The following is a 16,902-nucleotide window of genomic DNA, read 5'->3' on the forward strand; positions in this document are numbered from 1 at the left end:
AGCTCACCCGCTGGGACCACCGAGGCGAAAGGCCCTGAGCAGGACATGTACCTCAGCATGTGCTGGGCCAGCGGTGCTGTTCTTGGGGGATAGCGATGGATCCGGCTCAAGGAGGCACCGACGTACAGGATGAACTATGCTCCCCTACTGCTGCCCAGAATTTAAAATAGCTGAGCCCTCAGTTGTCAATTGACATGATGCAACTTCAGGGCAGCAACTCCTCGTACAGGGTAGCTACTGGCACCTGCATTTGGTAATTGCAAGGCCTCTCTTTACTGCCAAACTCATGCCAGGTACCAGTATCTCTAGCTAAATGCTGCTTGGGAAGCCTTGCCCCGGTTACCAGCTGTAGGGCAGGAATGAGCAAGGCCAACTGTGACAAATTACTGCCAAAATGTAACAGCACTGAAGAGCAAAGCAAGGAGCAGCAACCTGTATTTATTGTGGTGCCATGCTTCAGGCAGAAAGTGCCTCCAGTCCCGCATGGCAGCAGACAATGGGTTAGGAAGCAAGAGACTTGACACTACATGGAAAACCACGGCGCTTCAACCAGCAGCAATGCACTGTGGGTGTAGTAAAAGGCATTAACAGCATAGCAAGAAGAGATGAGAGCTGGCCCACAGTCACACACCTACGCCCGGGTAACTCATGATTTAGTGATATTCCAACTTTGTAGCTTTGGGTCTAGGTTGGAAAGGAACTGCTGACTTTTCTCCTATACTAGGCACCTTATTCAGACATGCCTTAACCCTTCTTCCCCTCGTGAGCCCCTAAAGTAGGCAGCCTAGCTGCCTTCCCTACTGGATAGGAAGCCCGGCCACGTCGCCCCAGGCAGAAGGTGGGCTCAATCAAGGGCTTTGATTTACAAGGCTTTAATAGGCATTTAGGTCTGTCCCAGGCAAGTGGTTGGACCGTGGCTGTGGGTCTCCTCAAAGCATGTAGTTTTTCTTATTGGCCACCTTGGAAATTTTTTACACGATCTAATGTAATTATTATCCATTCAGATTAGTTCCCTGAACACTCACTCACTTTTCCCCCCCTTTGAGTTTAGAAGCACTAAAGGGCACAGCTTGCTTACGGCAGTTGAGGGTAATGATGGAAGTATGGGAAAGTGTCTAATATTGCTCTGCTCTATTTATAGAGTAATTTTCTCTATCTTTCTTAACCTATCATATTCTGCACAGGCAGAGAGGGGGGATTAAACTGCAGTTGTGCTTCTTTGGCTCTGTTATCCTTTTCTGTGCTTTGTCACTTCTTATATTTCAGTTATTTTAAGTTGGCAACACTGAGTTCAGTGGAATTCCTGAATGCTCATTCTCCTCAAATCTCCACACATTTCTATACCTATATTATTCTCGATTTTCAGTTCCTCTCTTTCAGTGCTTTGACTGTGGGATTTATTCCTGCCAGTGTCTCCATCTCTATGAGGTAAGTATAGAGACAGTGCTGTACCTGTTTTCCTATCTGTGAAATATGGAGAATAGCAGAGTTTCCTGTCTCACAAAGAAGACTTTTGAACCTGTAAGCTGTTTTGTGATCTTCATAGAGGAGATGTATGGAATTACAACATATATTCCGGTTTCCTTCTCAAGTTCATGGTATTAACTTATCTAGAGTCTGCACAAGCCAATTGGTGATCACCAAGGGGGAAAAAAAAATGTGCCCCAAACCAGCAAAGATGTATTTAATTACTTTTATTAAAATAAAAATATCATGCATTAATACGCATTAGACATTTCTGAGAACCGGTAATATGGAGATTAAGACTACATCGTTTCTGCATAAAATAAGTTGAGTTGGTAAAGCATGCAGCCTACGTATAGGAAGGGACTGGATGGAAAGATGAAAATGAGAAAGGTGCGGTAGTGGCTTTTTTTCTGTGTACAAAGTTCATCTATAAAGACAAAAAAGATTTACTTTACTAATCACGATACTAGGGACTTATCCAGGCTGAATGTGTACTGACAGTTCCAGCTCCTCTCTCTACTGTGTTGTCAACCCAATGTATTGTGCTTCTAGAGCACAGAGAGATAACACTTCTTTTCCTCCCAAACACTTCACAGAAATCTCAACTACGTTTAGGACCCCGTAATTCCTTCTTTGTCTGCTATGAATCCCACCTGTTAGATTATTAAACATGAACACTCAGGGGACCCTTGGGCTTCACTTGACTGGCTTTGCTCACAGAATTTCTCTTTCTTGCTAGTGTAGTACAACTGTTCTTCCACACATCTTTCCTATACTGCATTAAAGTTAAAAGTTCATAGCTTTCCCATGTACTCCTTTGCTTCTAATGGTAGAATCTACGTTTTGCAGGAGTGTGACTTTGCATTTCCTTATCAAGGAGTCCTGCTGTGTTGCTGTTGCACAACTCACAATTATACAATTCACAGATGGCCAAAGAATGGCCTTATAATCCAAATGTCACGTGGATCTGAACTTGAGGGATTGTGTTGACTGTGCTTCTGTTCGTCATAAAACTGCAGTGAGAACCTGCCACGTATTTCAAAAGAGCAGCTTTTATTAGTGCCTTGATAAACAGCACCTGGGCTTTCATATTGCACTTGCAATGGTCAGAATTGTTAACTGTTTCATAGCTCACAGTTTGAAACTCTAGCGTGGAGCATGGAGAGAGATCCAAAGAGTCTTGGAGAGAGGAAAGGGTCCTGTTATTACCTTTGCTAAGCTCTGGATAAATCCCCAAGGTGACAACTTTTACAAAATTCTATGTCCATCAGTAAAGAAACCTTAACATAAGTTCTTCTCTGGCTAAAAACCCTACAAGCTAGCCACTGTGATTTCTTCTGCCCCCAGATACAACAGTATATTACAATAAATGTTCTCCAAAAATTAAAAACAATTAAAAAGAATAATATACACCTCATTTTTATCGCTCAATATACAAACAATCTTTGATCAACAGTATAAACCATTAAACCATAGAAAAGTCAAGAGTTTCTTATTGTACAAATAGTGCTTTCATAGTTGAGTAACTGTACAATGCTGCAAGGGTACTGTTTGCATTTATGGATATATTGCTTGATAGTTTATTAAAACCAAGACATTATTCCTTATACTCAGTTGATTGCATCAATACAAAGCAGCCTAAAATGGGCAGTGGATCCATAGGATCTCTGATTATTGTGAGGGATTTTCAAAATCACTCAACATTAGCCTCATTTTATACTCTTGATGAAATCAAATTAAACTTTCTCTTAATTTCAAGGGAAGCGATGTTAGGAACACAGGGTCAGAAAGGAACCTTCCAGGTATGTGAGCCAAATCCCTTATCATCGTAGGCAACTACTTCACGTATTCCCTTTCTTCAAATACCAGGATAACATTGATGGTGTTTGAAAATCCACACTCTTCAGCTAAATCATGAGAGACTGGGAGGCTGATTGGGATAAATTCCAGAGCGACTGGAAATAATGTACCGTATCAGCTACACAGGACAAAATCCTCCACAAGTCCAGCCATTAGGTCCACAGCTATGGTTTTGATTTTTGATTTTTCACCTTATTAATCGGAAAACGCATTACTTCAAGGAGAGAGCTACAGAGAGACCACAAAGCCCAAGCAGCCTTGCGTCTAGACAGCCTCATCTGTGACACAGCTGAACACAAACAAGGATGAGAGCGAACACGCAGGCCTCAATCTTGGCTGCCCGTGTTTGGCCATTGACCTCAGTGGCATCGGAAGCAACACGGTTTTTGCCAGCTAGGTCCCCCATTCTCTTTGTTCCGGAAACCCTTTTCTCTGATGCTACCGAGGATTTGCTTGACTGCTAACTGAGGCACAGCCTAAAATCTCTGCACTTCTCTCCCTGTTGCATTCAGCTTCCCATGTAAAAAAATAAAGGACTCATACGCAGTACCACTTACCGACAGAAATGAGCCGCAGGTCTCAGGCCGCAAGGCCATGGTAATACAGATGCTCTGGAAATACACACAGTGTCGAAAGTAGGCAGAGCATGTGGCGGGAGGTAAAGCCAGTCATGAAAGTGTCGTGATTTCAACTCCCCCACGTAATTCAAGTAATACGTAACCAGAAGTGTTATCATCTTAAAGTCTCGCTGCCTGCCTACACACTTCCTCAGTTAAAAAAGTTATCTAATCATGTATCATCTTCACAGCTTTTTATTTTTTCCTGATGCTGAGCCCAAACATAATGTATTTTTTTCATTTTCCTAACCATATCCTTGTTCGGGTGTTCTGTGAGTAGAGAATGAATCAAAGTAAAGACTCCAGACGTGGCCCTGAAGAAACACCAGGTCCTGATTTTTGGCGTTGTTTTCAATGGACAGGCCTCATCCTCAAGTCAAGCCCCCCTGGCTTAGTGGTGCTGTGGCCAGATCCCAAGGAAGAACAGAGATCTATAGCTTTTTCCTGTAAATGGGATGTTGTGGAAGTGGTCATCAATACCATATTACTTTAAAGCAAGAAAATAAGACATTATATCTTTGGTCCTAATGCAGCCCATTTAAAAAGCTACTTGAAGGTGTCTTTTTTTCCTTTTGTATGAACTTTCTTTCTATTAATTTATTTTTTAAAAAAGGCTCTTTAAAAAGTTGTATGTCAGAACCAACAAATAAAACTTACAAAAGCAAAGATAGAAAATGGGATTCCAATATAAAAATTTTGATTAGTGGTGCTAAAACATTACAAAGCATTCTTGCTAAGTTATACACAGAGTTTGAAATTTCATCAATATACTGTTTTCATCAGGAGGGAGGATACAAGTACATACTTTGTCCTGATTCAAATGTTTTCTCACAGAGAAATGCAGGGGGAAATAAAAGCCAGAGTAACTGCAGCTGCTCATTTGGAGAGGCAGCAGTCATGCTAATAGAGGATGTTGAACTCTGAAGCTGAAAAATGAGCGCTCGTCAGGAAATGCAAAGTTCCTCGCTGACACCCTGAAGCACCTCCAGACGGACCGAGGACCCCCCCAGGCACCCGTTGATGGGAGCTGCTTAAACCGTCTGTGGTCCTACTACACTGCAATACTCCTAGCTGTGTCCTTCAGGCATGGGGAAAATTCACCCCGTGGTGCAAAGCCCGAGCGCATTGGGCTTTGCACAGCAGTCGCTGTAGAAGTGCAGCATATTTAGCTTCAAGCCAGCCGTAGCGACAGTACAGCTATTCCCACCTCTGCTCTGCAGTAAAAGTCAATGACTTCACTGATGTCCCTTGGCAAATTTGGCATCTGTATCGAGTACGGCTGCACCCCTGCCCCTGGCAGTGTTCTCCCTATAAGAGCCCTCTCCTTTCAAATAAACCACAGAACTGCATTTTCTAATGTCGAGGCTTCACGTGGCTAGCCTAATATGACATGAGGGGACAGTAAATCACCTTTAGGCACTCCAAATCTATGATGCATGTCACCTATTTCAAACGACTCTCACTAGAAATCTCATCACATTGCTGCCTGTCAGCTGGAAGCAAGAGCAAGTCACTGGGCTCGCCGATGAATTTGCTCTACAAGATACACTGCAACACGAAGGAAATTTCCCAAGACAACTCCCTTTAGAGCAAAACAAAACAACCTAAGGCCCAAATGAAGTAAAGTACACAGATCACTGAAAAACATCAAGGTAGCATGAAGACTGTGACTTATTTCCACATACTTTGCAGTTATTGAAAGTCTCTGAGTCTGTCGCACTTAAATTGTTATTACAAAAATAGCTCCCTAATAACTGCTACTCCAATGACTAAGACATGCTAAACACTCTAACTTACAAGTTGTGTCATTTTGTCTTCCATGAGAAATACAGTAAAAATGAAAATTTTTATTTTCTTTATTGGTAAGATTTAGCTTTTAAAAGTGGCTGTGGCCTGCTACATTTCCCTGTTTAGCTGTACTTTAAAAACCAACATTTTATACCCACAGCTCCTGAGAGACAACTGCAGAACTTTCAAGTTATATTTGGATGATGATTTATGTAAGATCTCAAGATGCAGCATGTTTATTTCGCTCATCTTAGTAAAAACACAAGGTTCATGCCCCATTCGAGTAGCCTGAAATCCATACAACGCCGCGCCAGCAAGATCCCATGAGCACCATGAAACCGCTGCGTAACCGCATTGGTCCTTCTGAGCACCCATGAGCTGCAGTGGGCTCCTTGCTGCTACATGGTCTGTGAGCTACAGCGGGAAAACCAGATCATTTCAGATGCATATTGATTTTTTGTCATCAGAGGAAATAATCTGGTGCCTTGCTAATGTCTCTTAGCCCTGTCGGCACCAGCCAGCAGAGCCCCTATGCCTCCAGCAAGAGCAGTACCGCTGGGCAGTCCCTCCACTCCCAGTGCCACCGGATCTGCCCCGGAGGCAGTGCCCCACAGGCTACAGCGCACTGCCCACTTCTTATTTTTGCTAGCTTTCTAATCGTTACTGAGCTGCCTGTTTGCAAATCACAGCTTAGAGGATGCGTATTTACGAGAATTATTTTACAGTATTGCTAAGCCCATAAATCTGGAGTCTTGTACATTTGTATCAAGAGCTTGTGGTTTCTGCATCCTCTCTCCTATATTTCGCAACACAGACAGTACATTCAAAAAAGGAAGATTTTTTTGGACTTACATTTCTGAGTTTTTAAATGAGTCTCCGTGGTTTTAATAAAGAGTTGTTACTGAATCCCTCATAAATTGTTTTAAAAAGGCAAGCATATTATTCTGTATTAAATAGTTTTCATGCTACATAATGCTGGTGATACATACTGCTACTTCTTTTTTGTTTGTTTGTTTTAGATAACAGATTCAAATAATTAAAATATTAATAAATTCTTCTGCATAATAGTGTTAGATTCTGTAGGAAAACATTGCATGCTATAATTTTCCAGTGTTTTGCCTGGAGACGTAACAGATTTAGCAAACTGATAAAATTCCCATGATTTCTGTTAAAATATTTTTGGATTTTATACATATTTTTTCTGGGGCAGTGCGGGCAGAGAAGCGGCACTGCCTGCGTGTACATGTTGCACGCTGAGGAGAGCAGCACAACAAATTTGCTCTGAGGAATGCAAGGAGAAATCTGCCGTTAACTGGACGTGGGAACTAGATTCTAGTTTATGTTTTGAATACCAGCCAGTAATAATCAAAGTCGAACACTGCATCCTCCATAAGGCTGTGATGGGGCCTTGGTCACTGTGACACGGATGTACCAAACAGCACAACAGGACAACCTCTGGGTTTTGACCAGATACACTGCACTAACCCAGACCGCTGTGTGGCTGATGAACTACTGCACACGCACAAGCCATAAATGCATTTTACACTGCATTACTTTTAAAGAGGTCATTTCACATGATTATTCTTTTCCATCAATCCTCAATAAATCTGCAAAAACTATGTTTTTTCTAAGGATTTTCTGCTTGATCCTAGACTCCAGATGCAATATGTAAACTGAAGTACATACTGCAATATTCAAAACATACTGGCAGCATAGAATTGACAATTTCTTGCCCCTCAAAAAATACTACAGATCCTCTGCAGCTCAGCTGCTTATACTATGTCAAGCAAATTCCTAACACTTGGCTAGATAAAGGCCTTAGTACAAAAATCACCAAATGTGCCTTTCATTTCTGATCTAATGATTTGATTAAAATACTACTGCCAAACTGGCGGTGGGATGGTTCTAAATTACTCACTAAATTCGCGCTTGAAGCAGTTTACTCCCACTATGTTCATAAGAAATGTTAACGGTGAAAGGCCCTCACGTTCCCTAACACAGGCCCCTCGAAGCAGCAGCTTCTTCTGCTACCATGATTTACACACCATCGGAACGCAGTATATTTATATTATTAAGCTAAAATGTTTGCCTTGGCTAGTCTGCCTATTGCACTGCGATAACAGGAGATGAGGCCGGGTATTTAAAGGAGCAGTAGGCAGCCCTGTGCTTCAGAAGAGGACAGTGACATTTTCCATCATGCCAGATTTTTCTTCCTTTCCCTATTTCATTCTCCTGGCACTTCTGCACTGCCAGGATAAGTGGTTACCCCCGTGGGACAGGTACAGTCAGGCAAACAGCCCTGGTCTCTGCCCTACAATGATACAGCAATTGGCAGCAACTGCCTTGAGGTCAGAAAAGTGTAACATGGTTGTGCCCCTTTCTTTGCCAGACGTATGCAGAAAAATGATTCCTGCTCTGAGCTACTTTAAGAAGGGAAATAAAACTGCTTGGATAGAGCTACCTGTGTTTCTTGCCCTAGTCAAGTTTAATTTAATGTAGTTCTTTCAGCCTGTCTGTCTCATGAGTGCTCCAATTTGCCATTTGCATTTCCTTGACATTTAATTAAAGTCTGTTAAATGTTATTTGACACTTCATTTTTCAGTTACGGCAACATCTTTAACAGTTTTGTTAAAAAAAGAAAAAGGCATTTTTGACAACTCTACAGCTGCATAATGGATCAGAAAAAAAGGTCTCATGTGTGACCATCAGAAAGCAGACTAGTGAGCACTTTAGAAACATTTATAAAGGGCTTTGAGCTGAGTTCCTCCGGTCAGTTTTTAGCAATAGTGGTCAGAAGGTGATGTGTCCTGCCATTCAGTCCTTGTGCCAGTTTTCCCCAGAGTGATCCACTTCATACTTCTGTGAACAGAATCTCCCGTACATCCCCAGATACATTTTTCCTGTTCATGCCAAGAAGTGGTATACGGAGCTAATTTGTAAAAAAATCCGATGGTTTGGAATAACTATTTATGTTCCAGGACTTTTGGAAAACTCTTCTCAAAAGTATTTAATAACATCATTTTTTTCCTTGTTGATGATCTGAGCACCACATAACAGACCAGCAGTACAAGCATCTGATCTTGTAAAAGATCCAAAAATTCTGTTAGAAACATTTATAAAAATATGCACTGTAGAAAGGAATTTGACTGTACAATGTGTGCAGCTCTCAAGTTCATCACAGAATGGCTTTTACAATGCTACCATTTGAAAATGAAAGGAATGCATCTGCTTTTTCTTCTGTACAGGAAGATCTCACTCTACTCCAACATGCATCCAAGTGCAGCGTATGGGCCTAAGTTACTACATGGAAATGGGCAAGAAAACACCCAAATCATACTGTCAAATGATCTTCGCAATTTCAGCCCGCATGCTGGAAGGGAAAGATGTGCTTGTTGATGCACTGCAGTTGCCATTCGCTCTGTGCAGAGTCTGTTCTTGCAGCAGCCAGGTGATTCACCATGAGTCTGGCTTGCCTTGCTGCAAGAAGAAATTCTCTATGGTCATGCTGAGGCTTCAATGTATTCACTTTTTGGTGCTGCTACCCTTAAGTACTCCGGGTTTTCTGCTGCAGGAACTTTCAAGAGACCATTAGGTTTGTTTTCCTTCGGCAAGAAGTCCTGCTGATAGTCAGGATTGTCCAGGTTTATTTGGTGATTGCCTGCCTGGATCCAATACGGAGAGCCCTCGAAGGATGTTTTGCCCAGAGGAGACTGGTTGGTGTTGAGATACTCGGGGTTGTCCATGGCTGTGCTGTGGGAATTCTGGTAGCCTGAGTCCGTGGAGAGCTTTGAGTTTCCCGTGAGAGAGCAGTTGTTGTAGATCGGATTCTGGACCGCTGCCACAGATGGTTTCTTGGGCATCAACTGGTTTACATACTCTGGAATTAAAAAAAAGAGAGAGAATGAAAATGAAGACATATAACTAATGTGGCTACTTGCATGATTTGATGTGTAGCTTTAACCTAGGTGCAGCTTGCTTCTCACACACAGCTTCCCATTGAGCTTCCTAGCTCTGCACCAGGATTCGGAGAGGGCCAAATGCAGTGACTGCCATTTCGTGGCACAAAATGCAGTGCTCTGCAGACAACCTTCAGGAATTAAATTTGCAAAGCAGCAGAAAGATGACTTTTACCATGAGACAGCCAGATAGCTACTGCTGATTTTAGTGACATGTAGGTGGCTAGGTCCCATGTACTGTTCTGAAATTTCAGTGAGGGAGTTTAGGTGCCAGAAGCTCTTCCCATAGAAAAAAGTTCAGAGATGAGGAATATGCCTAGGAAATACAGGATGGGCAGTAACAGAGATTCCACGTCTCACTTAAATGCCAGTCCTTGCTGGGTTGTCTTCTCTGAAGCTGAAAAGCTGTGTGGGTTTTGTTTTGTTGTTGGGTTTTTTTTTTTTTTTTGGTACGGACACAAAGCATTGCGAGTGCATAACCTGGCACCAGCTTCCTTAGTGTTCACTGCCTTGCGTTCTGACTGCCCACTCCGTAAGCTCATGTCAAACTGTGAACTTCCCTCTGTGTATCAATATTTGAAAGCAATGAAACAAACAAAACTCTTTATATTGCAGAAATGGTTTAAGTAGTGAAAACAGTTTTTAGAGGAGATTTTCTGAAGTGCAGAAATAGTAGAAAACTTTAAATATATACACACATATGCAAAATCCCTGGCCAGATGGCACACATAGCAAACAAGAGGAATCTAGCAGGTGAAGTTACTGAAGTGAGAGGCAGTCAGAAGCAGCCAGAAAAAGTACAAGAAAAGGAAATGTACATGCATTTTCCAAAGGTGCATCCATTTTCCTCTTTAATGAGCCAAAAAAAAAAAAAAGGTAGGAAGCATTAGGGTTGTTTCTGTTCTGTGGAAAAGGAAGGAAAATGGTTATATTCGAGCAAGAATCTTCAAATGTCTAACCACATGGCTCACCAATGAATGGCCCTTAGGATGGAAAAACAGGAGAGGTACTCACCTGGAGCAGGCAGGAAGCTGTCATCTATGCTGTCCTCCAAGAAAGCACCTGTTGGGTCTGAACTATACCTCTGGGCAAAGCTGTCTTCCCTCACCGGGTGTCCCTGCTAGGTTGGAAGCACAGGTTCGGAAAAACAGTATTAAAGGGAGTGTTTTGTATAAATTGAGCCACAAAAATGAGTGAACAAAAGGGAAGGCGAGGTGGTTCAAAAGGAAAAGGATCTCCCAATGCTGCTACTCCTTTTTCAAAAGTCATCACACTTACCCCATTTCTGTCAATACAGGTTGTGGCAGAATTGTTGCTAGTAGCACTCTTTCAAAAAGAGAGAGAGAGAGAAAATACAGACATCACATGAGAAGTAGTTCATTCGAAAATTGCTTGGCCTGTATTCATAGATGAAAAGTTTCATACCAATGAACTCAAGAGCGGAGTCCGGGATGTTGAGGGGCTGTTGAAAAATCCCTGGTGTGGAACGAGATATTCGTCTGCATCCACTATATCTTCCATGTCTTCCTCTTCCATCAGGGTGCGATAAAACTTCGAATCCGTGGGGCTGGGCAAGTGCATCCTTTCATCTCCCTGTCAGACAAACCGCCATGAGAGAGGACTCTCAGACATCTTTCAAGTAAATCCCATCCAGTAAATCTGGCCTTACATTATCAACATGAGCTAAATATTAATGGAAATACATTTCCTCAACTCATACTGATGTTACTGACTGTGAGCTTTGTGAAACAGCTCTGTCACTCCACAGAGCACAGTTCTGCTCTGTTTCCTTTTACCATCAAGGCCAGAGAAGATGTTCAAGATCTATTCTGCAACTGCTCTTATTTTCCTAAATTGTTTCTCTTTCCACATCGAGTTTCAGCAAACACATAACAGGAAGTAATCCTTCACTGGCAGTGAGATAAATGGTCTAACAGATCTACTTCTCTAATTCTCTGAAATGCAAAACTCTGTCATTTCAGTCAGATTTTGCTATGCCGTTTTTATACTGGATCTTTCAGTTTTAAGAAAATGCCAATATATTAAAGATTTCGTTGCAGCCCCCAGAAATGGTATAGGCAGAACAAATCATTCTGCTTGAGCTGGAGGCACACCATGAGAACGGACACATTTGATGTGTACAGTGGGCCCATAATATCTGGCTTTGTTTATGGGGTAGTCGAGCAATTGAGGAAAACCTGGTATTTTGACCAGGCCAGGAGTATATTTTTATATGCATCACTAATTGCTTTGGGCATCATGTTAAGTGCCCATCAGACATCTGCCTACTACTGTGTTCAGTACCTGTATAACGAGATAGCGTGGAGGGTCACGGGCCATTTTGGAGAACTCTGCTATCAGTTCACGAAACTTGGGACGACTGTCGGCATCAATCATCCAGCCTGAAGGGACAAGAGGGAAAGCAACACACAAATAAAGTTATTTTGGCAATAAAACACAGAGTTTAAAACAAAATGTAACTGCTGAAAGACCTGTGTCAAGCATGGAACAAAGAAAGCAGTTGACTGCGTAAATGATCACCGTTAAAGTTGATTCACACCAGCCGCTAGCTAGTGTGAATTTTTAGCCTTTAAAACGATCACTCTGTCAGTTCGGGAAGAACGCAGAAGGTAATTCAACCCCATGGTTGGAGAAGCTTCAGGCGAGGCTGTCCCCTCTCTTGAGGGCCAACCTCAGCTCGGGCAGGCAGGTCCCACTAACATAATAAGGCATCAGTCCTGACGATAACTACTGAGTGACAAGTCTGGGTCAATCCACATTAAAGCTGCTCTGAAAAAGCTCTTGAAGGAGGGGAAACAAACTAATTTCAGCAGGCCTCTGCGGACTGACTGATTGGAGCGTCTGTGCCTTACTACACTGCTTCATGAAATCAGGGGAAGTCCAAAGCAAAAACCTCACTTGTATTTTTCTACCCCTTGTACCAGGGGTCTGGACGCTCCTGCCACACGAGCGTCCCAGGTTAGGTGCGCATGTTTGGATGCTTGTGCACGTTGGTTCCTGCTCCCTTCGGGGAGAACAGGATCAGGCTCTCCTCGTGGGGCTGCCTGTCCCGACGGAGCAGCACCCGGCAGCCAGGACTCCCCAGAGGTACTGCTTTAGGGGGTGATCACCCCGTGTCAGGAATACAGCATTTTGCTCCACTGAGCAGGTCTTTAAATGCCACCTAGTGGGCTGCCTACGAGCATCCTCAGAAACGCGAATGGGAACGGGCAGCGGAGATGTACATGGGAAGCAAAATAATAATCTGACATTGCAGCGGCGGCTATAGGGGGAAAAGGTGACAAGCTTTTGGGTGTCAAAGCCCTTTGTTGTGCCCAGACGATGGCAAAAAAGTGCTTCATAAACCCACTAGCTCTTGTGGTACTTTACTGCAAAAGCTGCGTGCTGAAAAGGAGCCATCTGAAAATGGGGAAGAGAAGCACTGAGGAACTCAGGACCTTCATGTGCGTATGCCGTTATTGTGGTGTCTTTGCTCACGTCCTTCAGTTAGCAAAGGGAGCACATAACCCATGGGTGCGAATGCTGGGCGTATCACCAAACTAAGGAGTCAGCATTAATTTTCTTTTCTAGACATATTAAACCAGAATATCAGGTAGAAGGGATGGTGTTGTGCCAAGTTATGCTCCTTGACAGTCTCACCCTGTTTGAAATAAGTGACAATGTCAGTCAGCAGTGTGAATGGTGAAAACCTATTGTGACTCTGTTAGTTGGCTGAATTAGTGACTAACAAAATGAAATCCTGCACTCATGATGGAAGCATGGGGTGCTGGAACAGACTCCGGTGTCATCACTCTTTTCATATAATAATGTTTCCATGCAAGCATCAAGAATACAGTATATATAAATGCAACATAACTAAAGAAATTGTCCTTATTGGACTGCACACAAAACGCGCTGAACTCACATTTGACCATGATCATATACACGTCGATGGTACAGATAGGCGGCTGAGGCAAACGCTCGCCCTTCTCCAAGACAGAGGAAATTTCACTGGCAGGGATCCCATCATATGGCTTGGACCCAAATGTCATGAGCTCCCAAACTGTCACACCTGTAACGTGGAAAAAGAAGGCAGTGAGGGAGATTATCCCAGGAGCTAGTGTGCTTGGCCCGGGTGCAGACTGTGGTGGGAGATGGGCAGCAAGAGCGCATCTTTCATCGTTCACTTAAAGTTTTATAAATCTCAACTAATATCTCAGTGTTGAATATCCAACAAACTTCCCTGCCTCACAGAGCGGAATTAGAGGATGCCAACTTGTGACTCCAACCTAGGAAGTGGTCTAAAAATGGAAGTTATCTTTTTGTTTAAAACAATCTCTTTGGAGAGGAGCAACAGCAGTTTTTGAAAGATTTCTAAACCAACTGCCTCCATGTCTTTTGCTGACATACCGTGTCCTCTGCAATGTAGCTGTTGTGACCATCTGGTAGCTTAGGATACAAAACAGGATTTTGGATGCCAAGAAACATAAGTGAATTAGCAGGATCAAGGGCTGTATTTTGTCTAAAAAGACATGGGGCCTGACCATCTGCACTAAGTATTTTCCAGGAATATAAGACACCATGACTGGAAATTACGGAATAAGTTGCTCTGAAAAGTTTCCTTTTCACTATTCTTTCTTTGAGATCAGCTTACGAACCATACCAAGCGAAAAATGAATTCTCTAAGGAGGTTATTGGTTTACTTCCCTTTTAATGGTGTCCTCTCAGGTATGCTGGGATTGCATATATCCTGCTGACTCTCTTGTACTGAAGCATAGGCAGGTAACAATTTTAGGCCAAAGCACTGGCCACTGCAACAAAGCAAGTTTGTGTCCTCACCTAATGTAGCGCCGCTGAAGACAGCAGAGTTACACTGACCGACAACATGGCTGGCGGTTTTAAGTCTTCCCTCTACTTATGCTGCTTTATTGTCAGTCCAGTTATATCTATTTCACACTAAGGTGCTAAAGAAAAGCATCAGCAGAACTTCAGCAAATGCAGCATAATCTCCTACCTGCAGCTACTTTCAGGAAAGGGCTCATGATGTTAAAACATACCCTGCAAATCACTTTACGCCTCACTAGCATTCAATTTCATGGGAAGTTTACTTTGTTAAATAGGTGATTTTGGCCCATTATTAATGTTTAATCTCTCAATCTTCAGGTAATAGGAAGAAAAAGGAGAACAGGCTGTGTAGAGTCATTATCAAATTCTGCAAATTTTCTAACCCATTCATAATAATTATAACTATGTTGTTAGACTCACCGTAACTCCAGACATCACTTTGATGAGTGTAGATCCGGTGTAAAATTGATTCCAAGGCCATCCATTTAATAGGAACCTAAGAAGATTTACAAATAAGGCACAAGACACTGACCCAAAATTTATTAGCAATATTTACCACCAGGTGGTGTTTAAAACAATAGTTTGGCTGCAGAAGGAAAAGAAAAAACAACACAAGTATCTGAGAGAAAGAGCAGAAAACTTTCTAAGCCCTTTATTATTGTTTCCATTTCCTATGCTGAACCTGGGAACTTGTGCAATATACAGCTTATTAGAAATATCTCTAATAAGTTAGTTTTGCAATATCTTTAACAGTCAAGTTACTATTTTTTAACCTTCTCCTATCATAACAAGACACAAACACAATCCCAGGCTGTATGACGAAGACTGATTTGTGCTCATATGGTTTCCATTTATGGTCTCTGCAATATTCACAAACAGCTTCTCTTTAATTTCTCAGCAGGACACATTCCCTCCATCAGCACGTAGTACAACATGAAGGCGTGTTGAACCAAGTCTGACAGGTCTTTCTTCTGCTATAAATATACTGCATTCCCTTTCTCTTCATAAACTACACAATGTTATTGGTGTTGGCTACACTGGCAAATTCAGACATGCTTTATTTTATGTTTTTTTAATAATCTTGTTTTTTCCCAGACATTCTGGGTGGGAATTTCAAAAGCATGCATTGCTCTGCTACCTCTGCTCCCACTGCAGTCACACTGGCCTGACGCTGCTTCGGCTGAATTCAGAGGACTTCCACAGGCTTCAAAGGCAGCAAGCTGCGACTGCAGCTGAGCCCTTTGAAAAACTCACTCTACTTTTCCTGTTTTTAAAGACTCACACGGACACACAAACACCCATGTCCCAAGAAGCAGGCAGCCGTTCATTCGCTGGCGTGTTTTACCTTGCCTCCCTCCGCATGATACTCTTTCTCATCAGCACCAAGCAGTTTCGCCAGTCCAAAGTCCGTAATTTTCACGTGTTGAGGAGTTTTAACAAGGACGTTCCTGGCCGCAAGATCACGGTGCACCAAGCGACGTTCTTCCAAGTAGTTCATTCCCTGCAATACGACAGACCATGGATGGGCATCTCGCTCGCACGCTCGGGTCTTTGACCCACAGGCAAGTTACCAAACTTCGGCTGCTCTGTGATAACTGCACACGCACTGCCATAAACATGTGGTAACCTGTGCCTCTTTCCCAAAAAACCCAGGTTAGCTGTTTGGAATTACGCTATGTGTATTGCAGGGTGAGGACCTACACATGGAGAAGTTGATGCCTGTGGCATTACCCCTGTGGGAACTTTTTTATGGGTCCATATTCCAGTGGCATGATGGAGAGAAAAGGGACAGTTTTGCAGCTGGTGTAGCAGGGGATGCTGTTCCTTTGGGATTTCACCCACGAAACATAAATGCAGGATAGGGCTTCCAAACAAGGGGACAAATCCAGCTCACTGCTACACTTGTGCAGCCTCAGTGGCTGGAAGACAGCACAGCACAGAATTTACCTATCACCTTCCACATGCATACAAGCTGACTTCACAGGGAGCATTTTGACATTAATGGCCTGGGAGAAGAGTCCAAGCAAAAGGGAATTAATCAGCCCGAGCTACTGATCTTGTGTCTCGTTATAGCGCACTCTGACTTCTAACTGCTAAAAATTAGGCAGCCCACTGCGGAGGTGATAAAACGAACAAAAAAAAAAATTCCTTTTATGGCAGAGTTCAGAGTTGCATCTATTTTCAAGTTCTGCTTCAAAAGGCGAGTTCTACCAGTTTCACTACCTCTCCTGATTAGACTACATTTGCCATTGCATATGTGCTTTTTTGATACAGCTGCCGCCGCAGGAAGAATAAGACTTTTCTCTAGAGTGACTGTAGAGCTCTGAGACAGATAAAATGGTTAATTGTGCTGGCTGGACTTTTAAGGC

The 16,902-nt window shown here is 42.7% G+C and overlaps 1 protein-coding gene across 2 annotated transcripts in view; it reads right to left on the bottom strand.

The window, feature by feature from the left end:
• Window positions 1-1,679: 1,679 nt before the first annotated feature.
• EGFR (epidermal growth factor receptor) overlaps window positions 1,680-16,902 on the bottom strand; it is a 168,668-nt gene continuing 153,445 nt past the window's right edge. Inside the window, exons 21-28 of one of the 2 annotated variants that reach the window (XM_064506626.1) lie at window positions 15,879-16,034; window positions 14,954-15,029; window positions 13,614-13,760; window positions 11,993-12,090; window positions 11,114-11,281; window positions 10,967-11,014; window positions 10,703-10,805; window positions 1,680-9,609 (exon numbers count right to left, since the gene is read on the bottom strand). In XM_064506626.1, coding sequence (XP_064362696.1) covers window positions 9,233-9,609; window positions 10,703-10,805; window positions 10,967-11,014; window positions 11,114-11,281; window positions 11,993-12,090; window positions 13,614-13,760; window positions 14,954-15,029; window positions 15,879-16,034 — 1,173 coding nt within the window. In that variant the 3' untranslated portion in view covers window positions 1,680-9,232. Of the gene's footprint in view, window positions 9,610-10,702; window positions 10,809-10,966; window positions 11,015-11,113; window positions 11,282-11,992; window positions 12,091-13,613; window positions 13,761-14,953; window positions 15,030-15,878; window positions 16,035-16,902 lie in introns of both variants that reach the window. The other variant, XM_064506625.1, reaches the window with a different exon arrangement.

This window comes from Dromaius novaehollandiae, chromosome 2 (genome assembly GCF_036370855.1).
Source record: "Dromaius novaehollandiae isolate bDroNov1 chromosome 2, bDroNov1.hap1, whole genome shotgun sequence".
Classification (NCBI taxonomy): Eukaryota; Metazoa; Chordata; class Aves; order Casuariiformes; family Dromaiidae; genus Dromaius; species Dromaius novaehollandiae.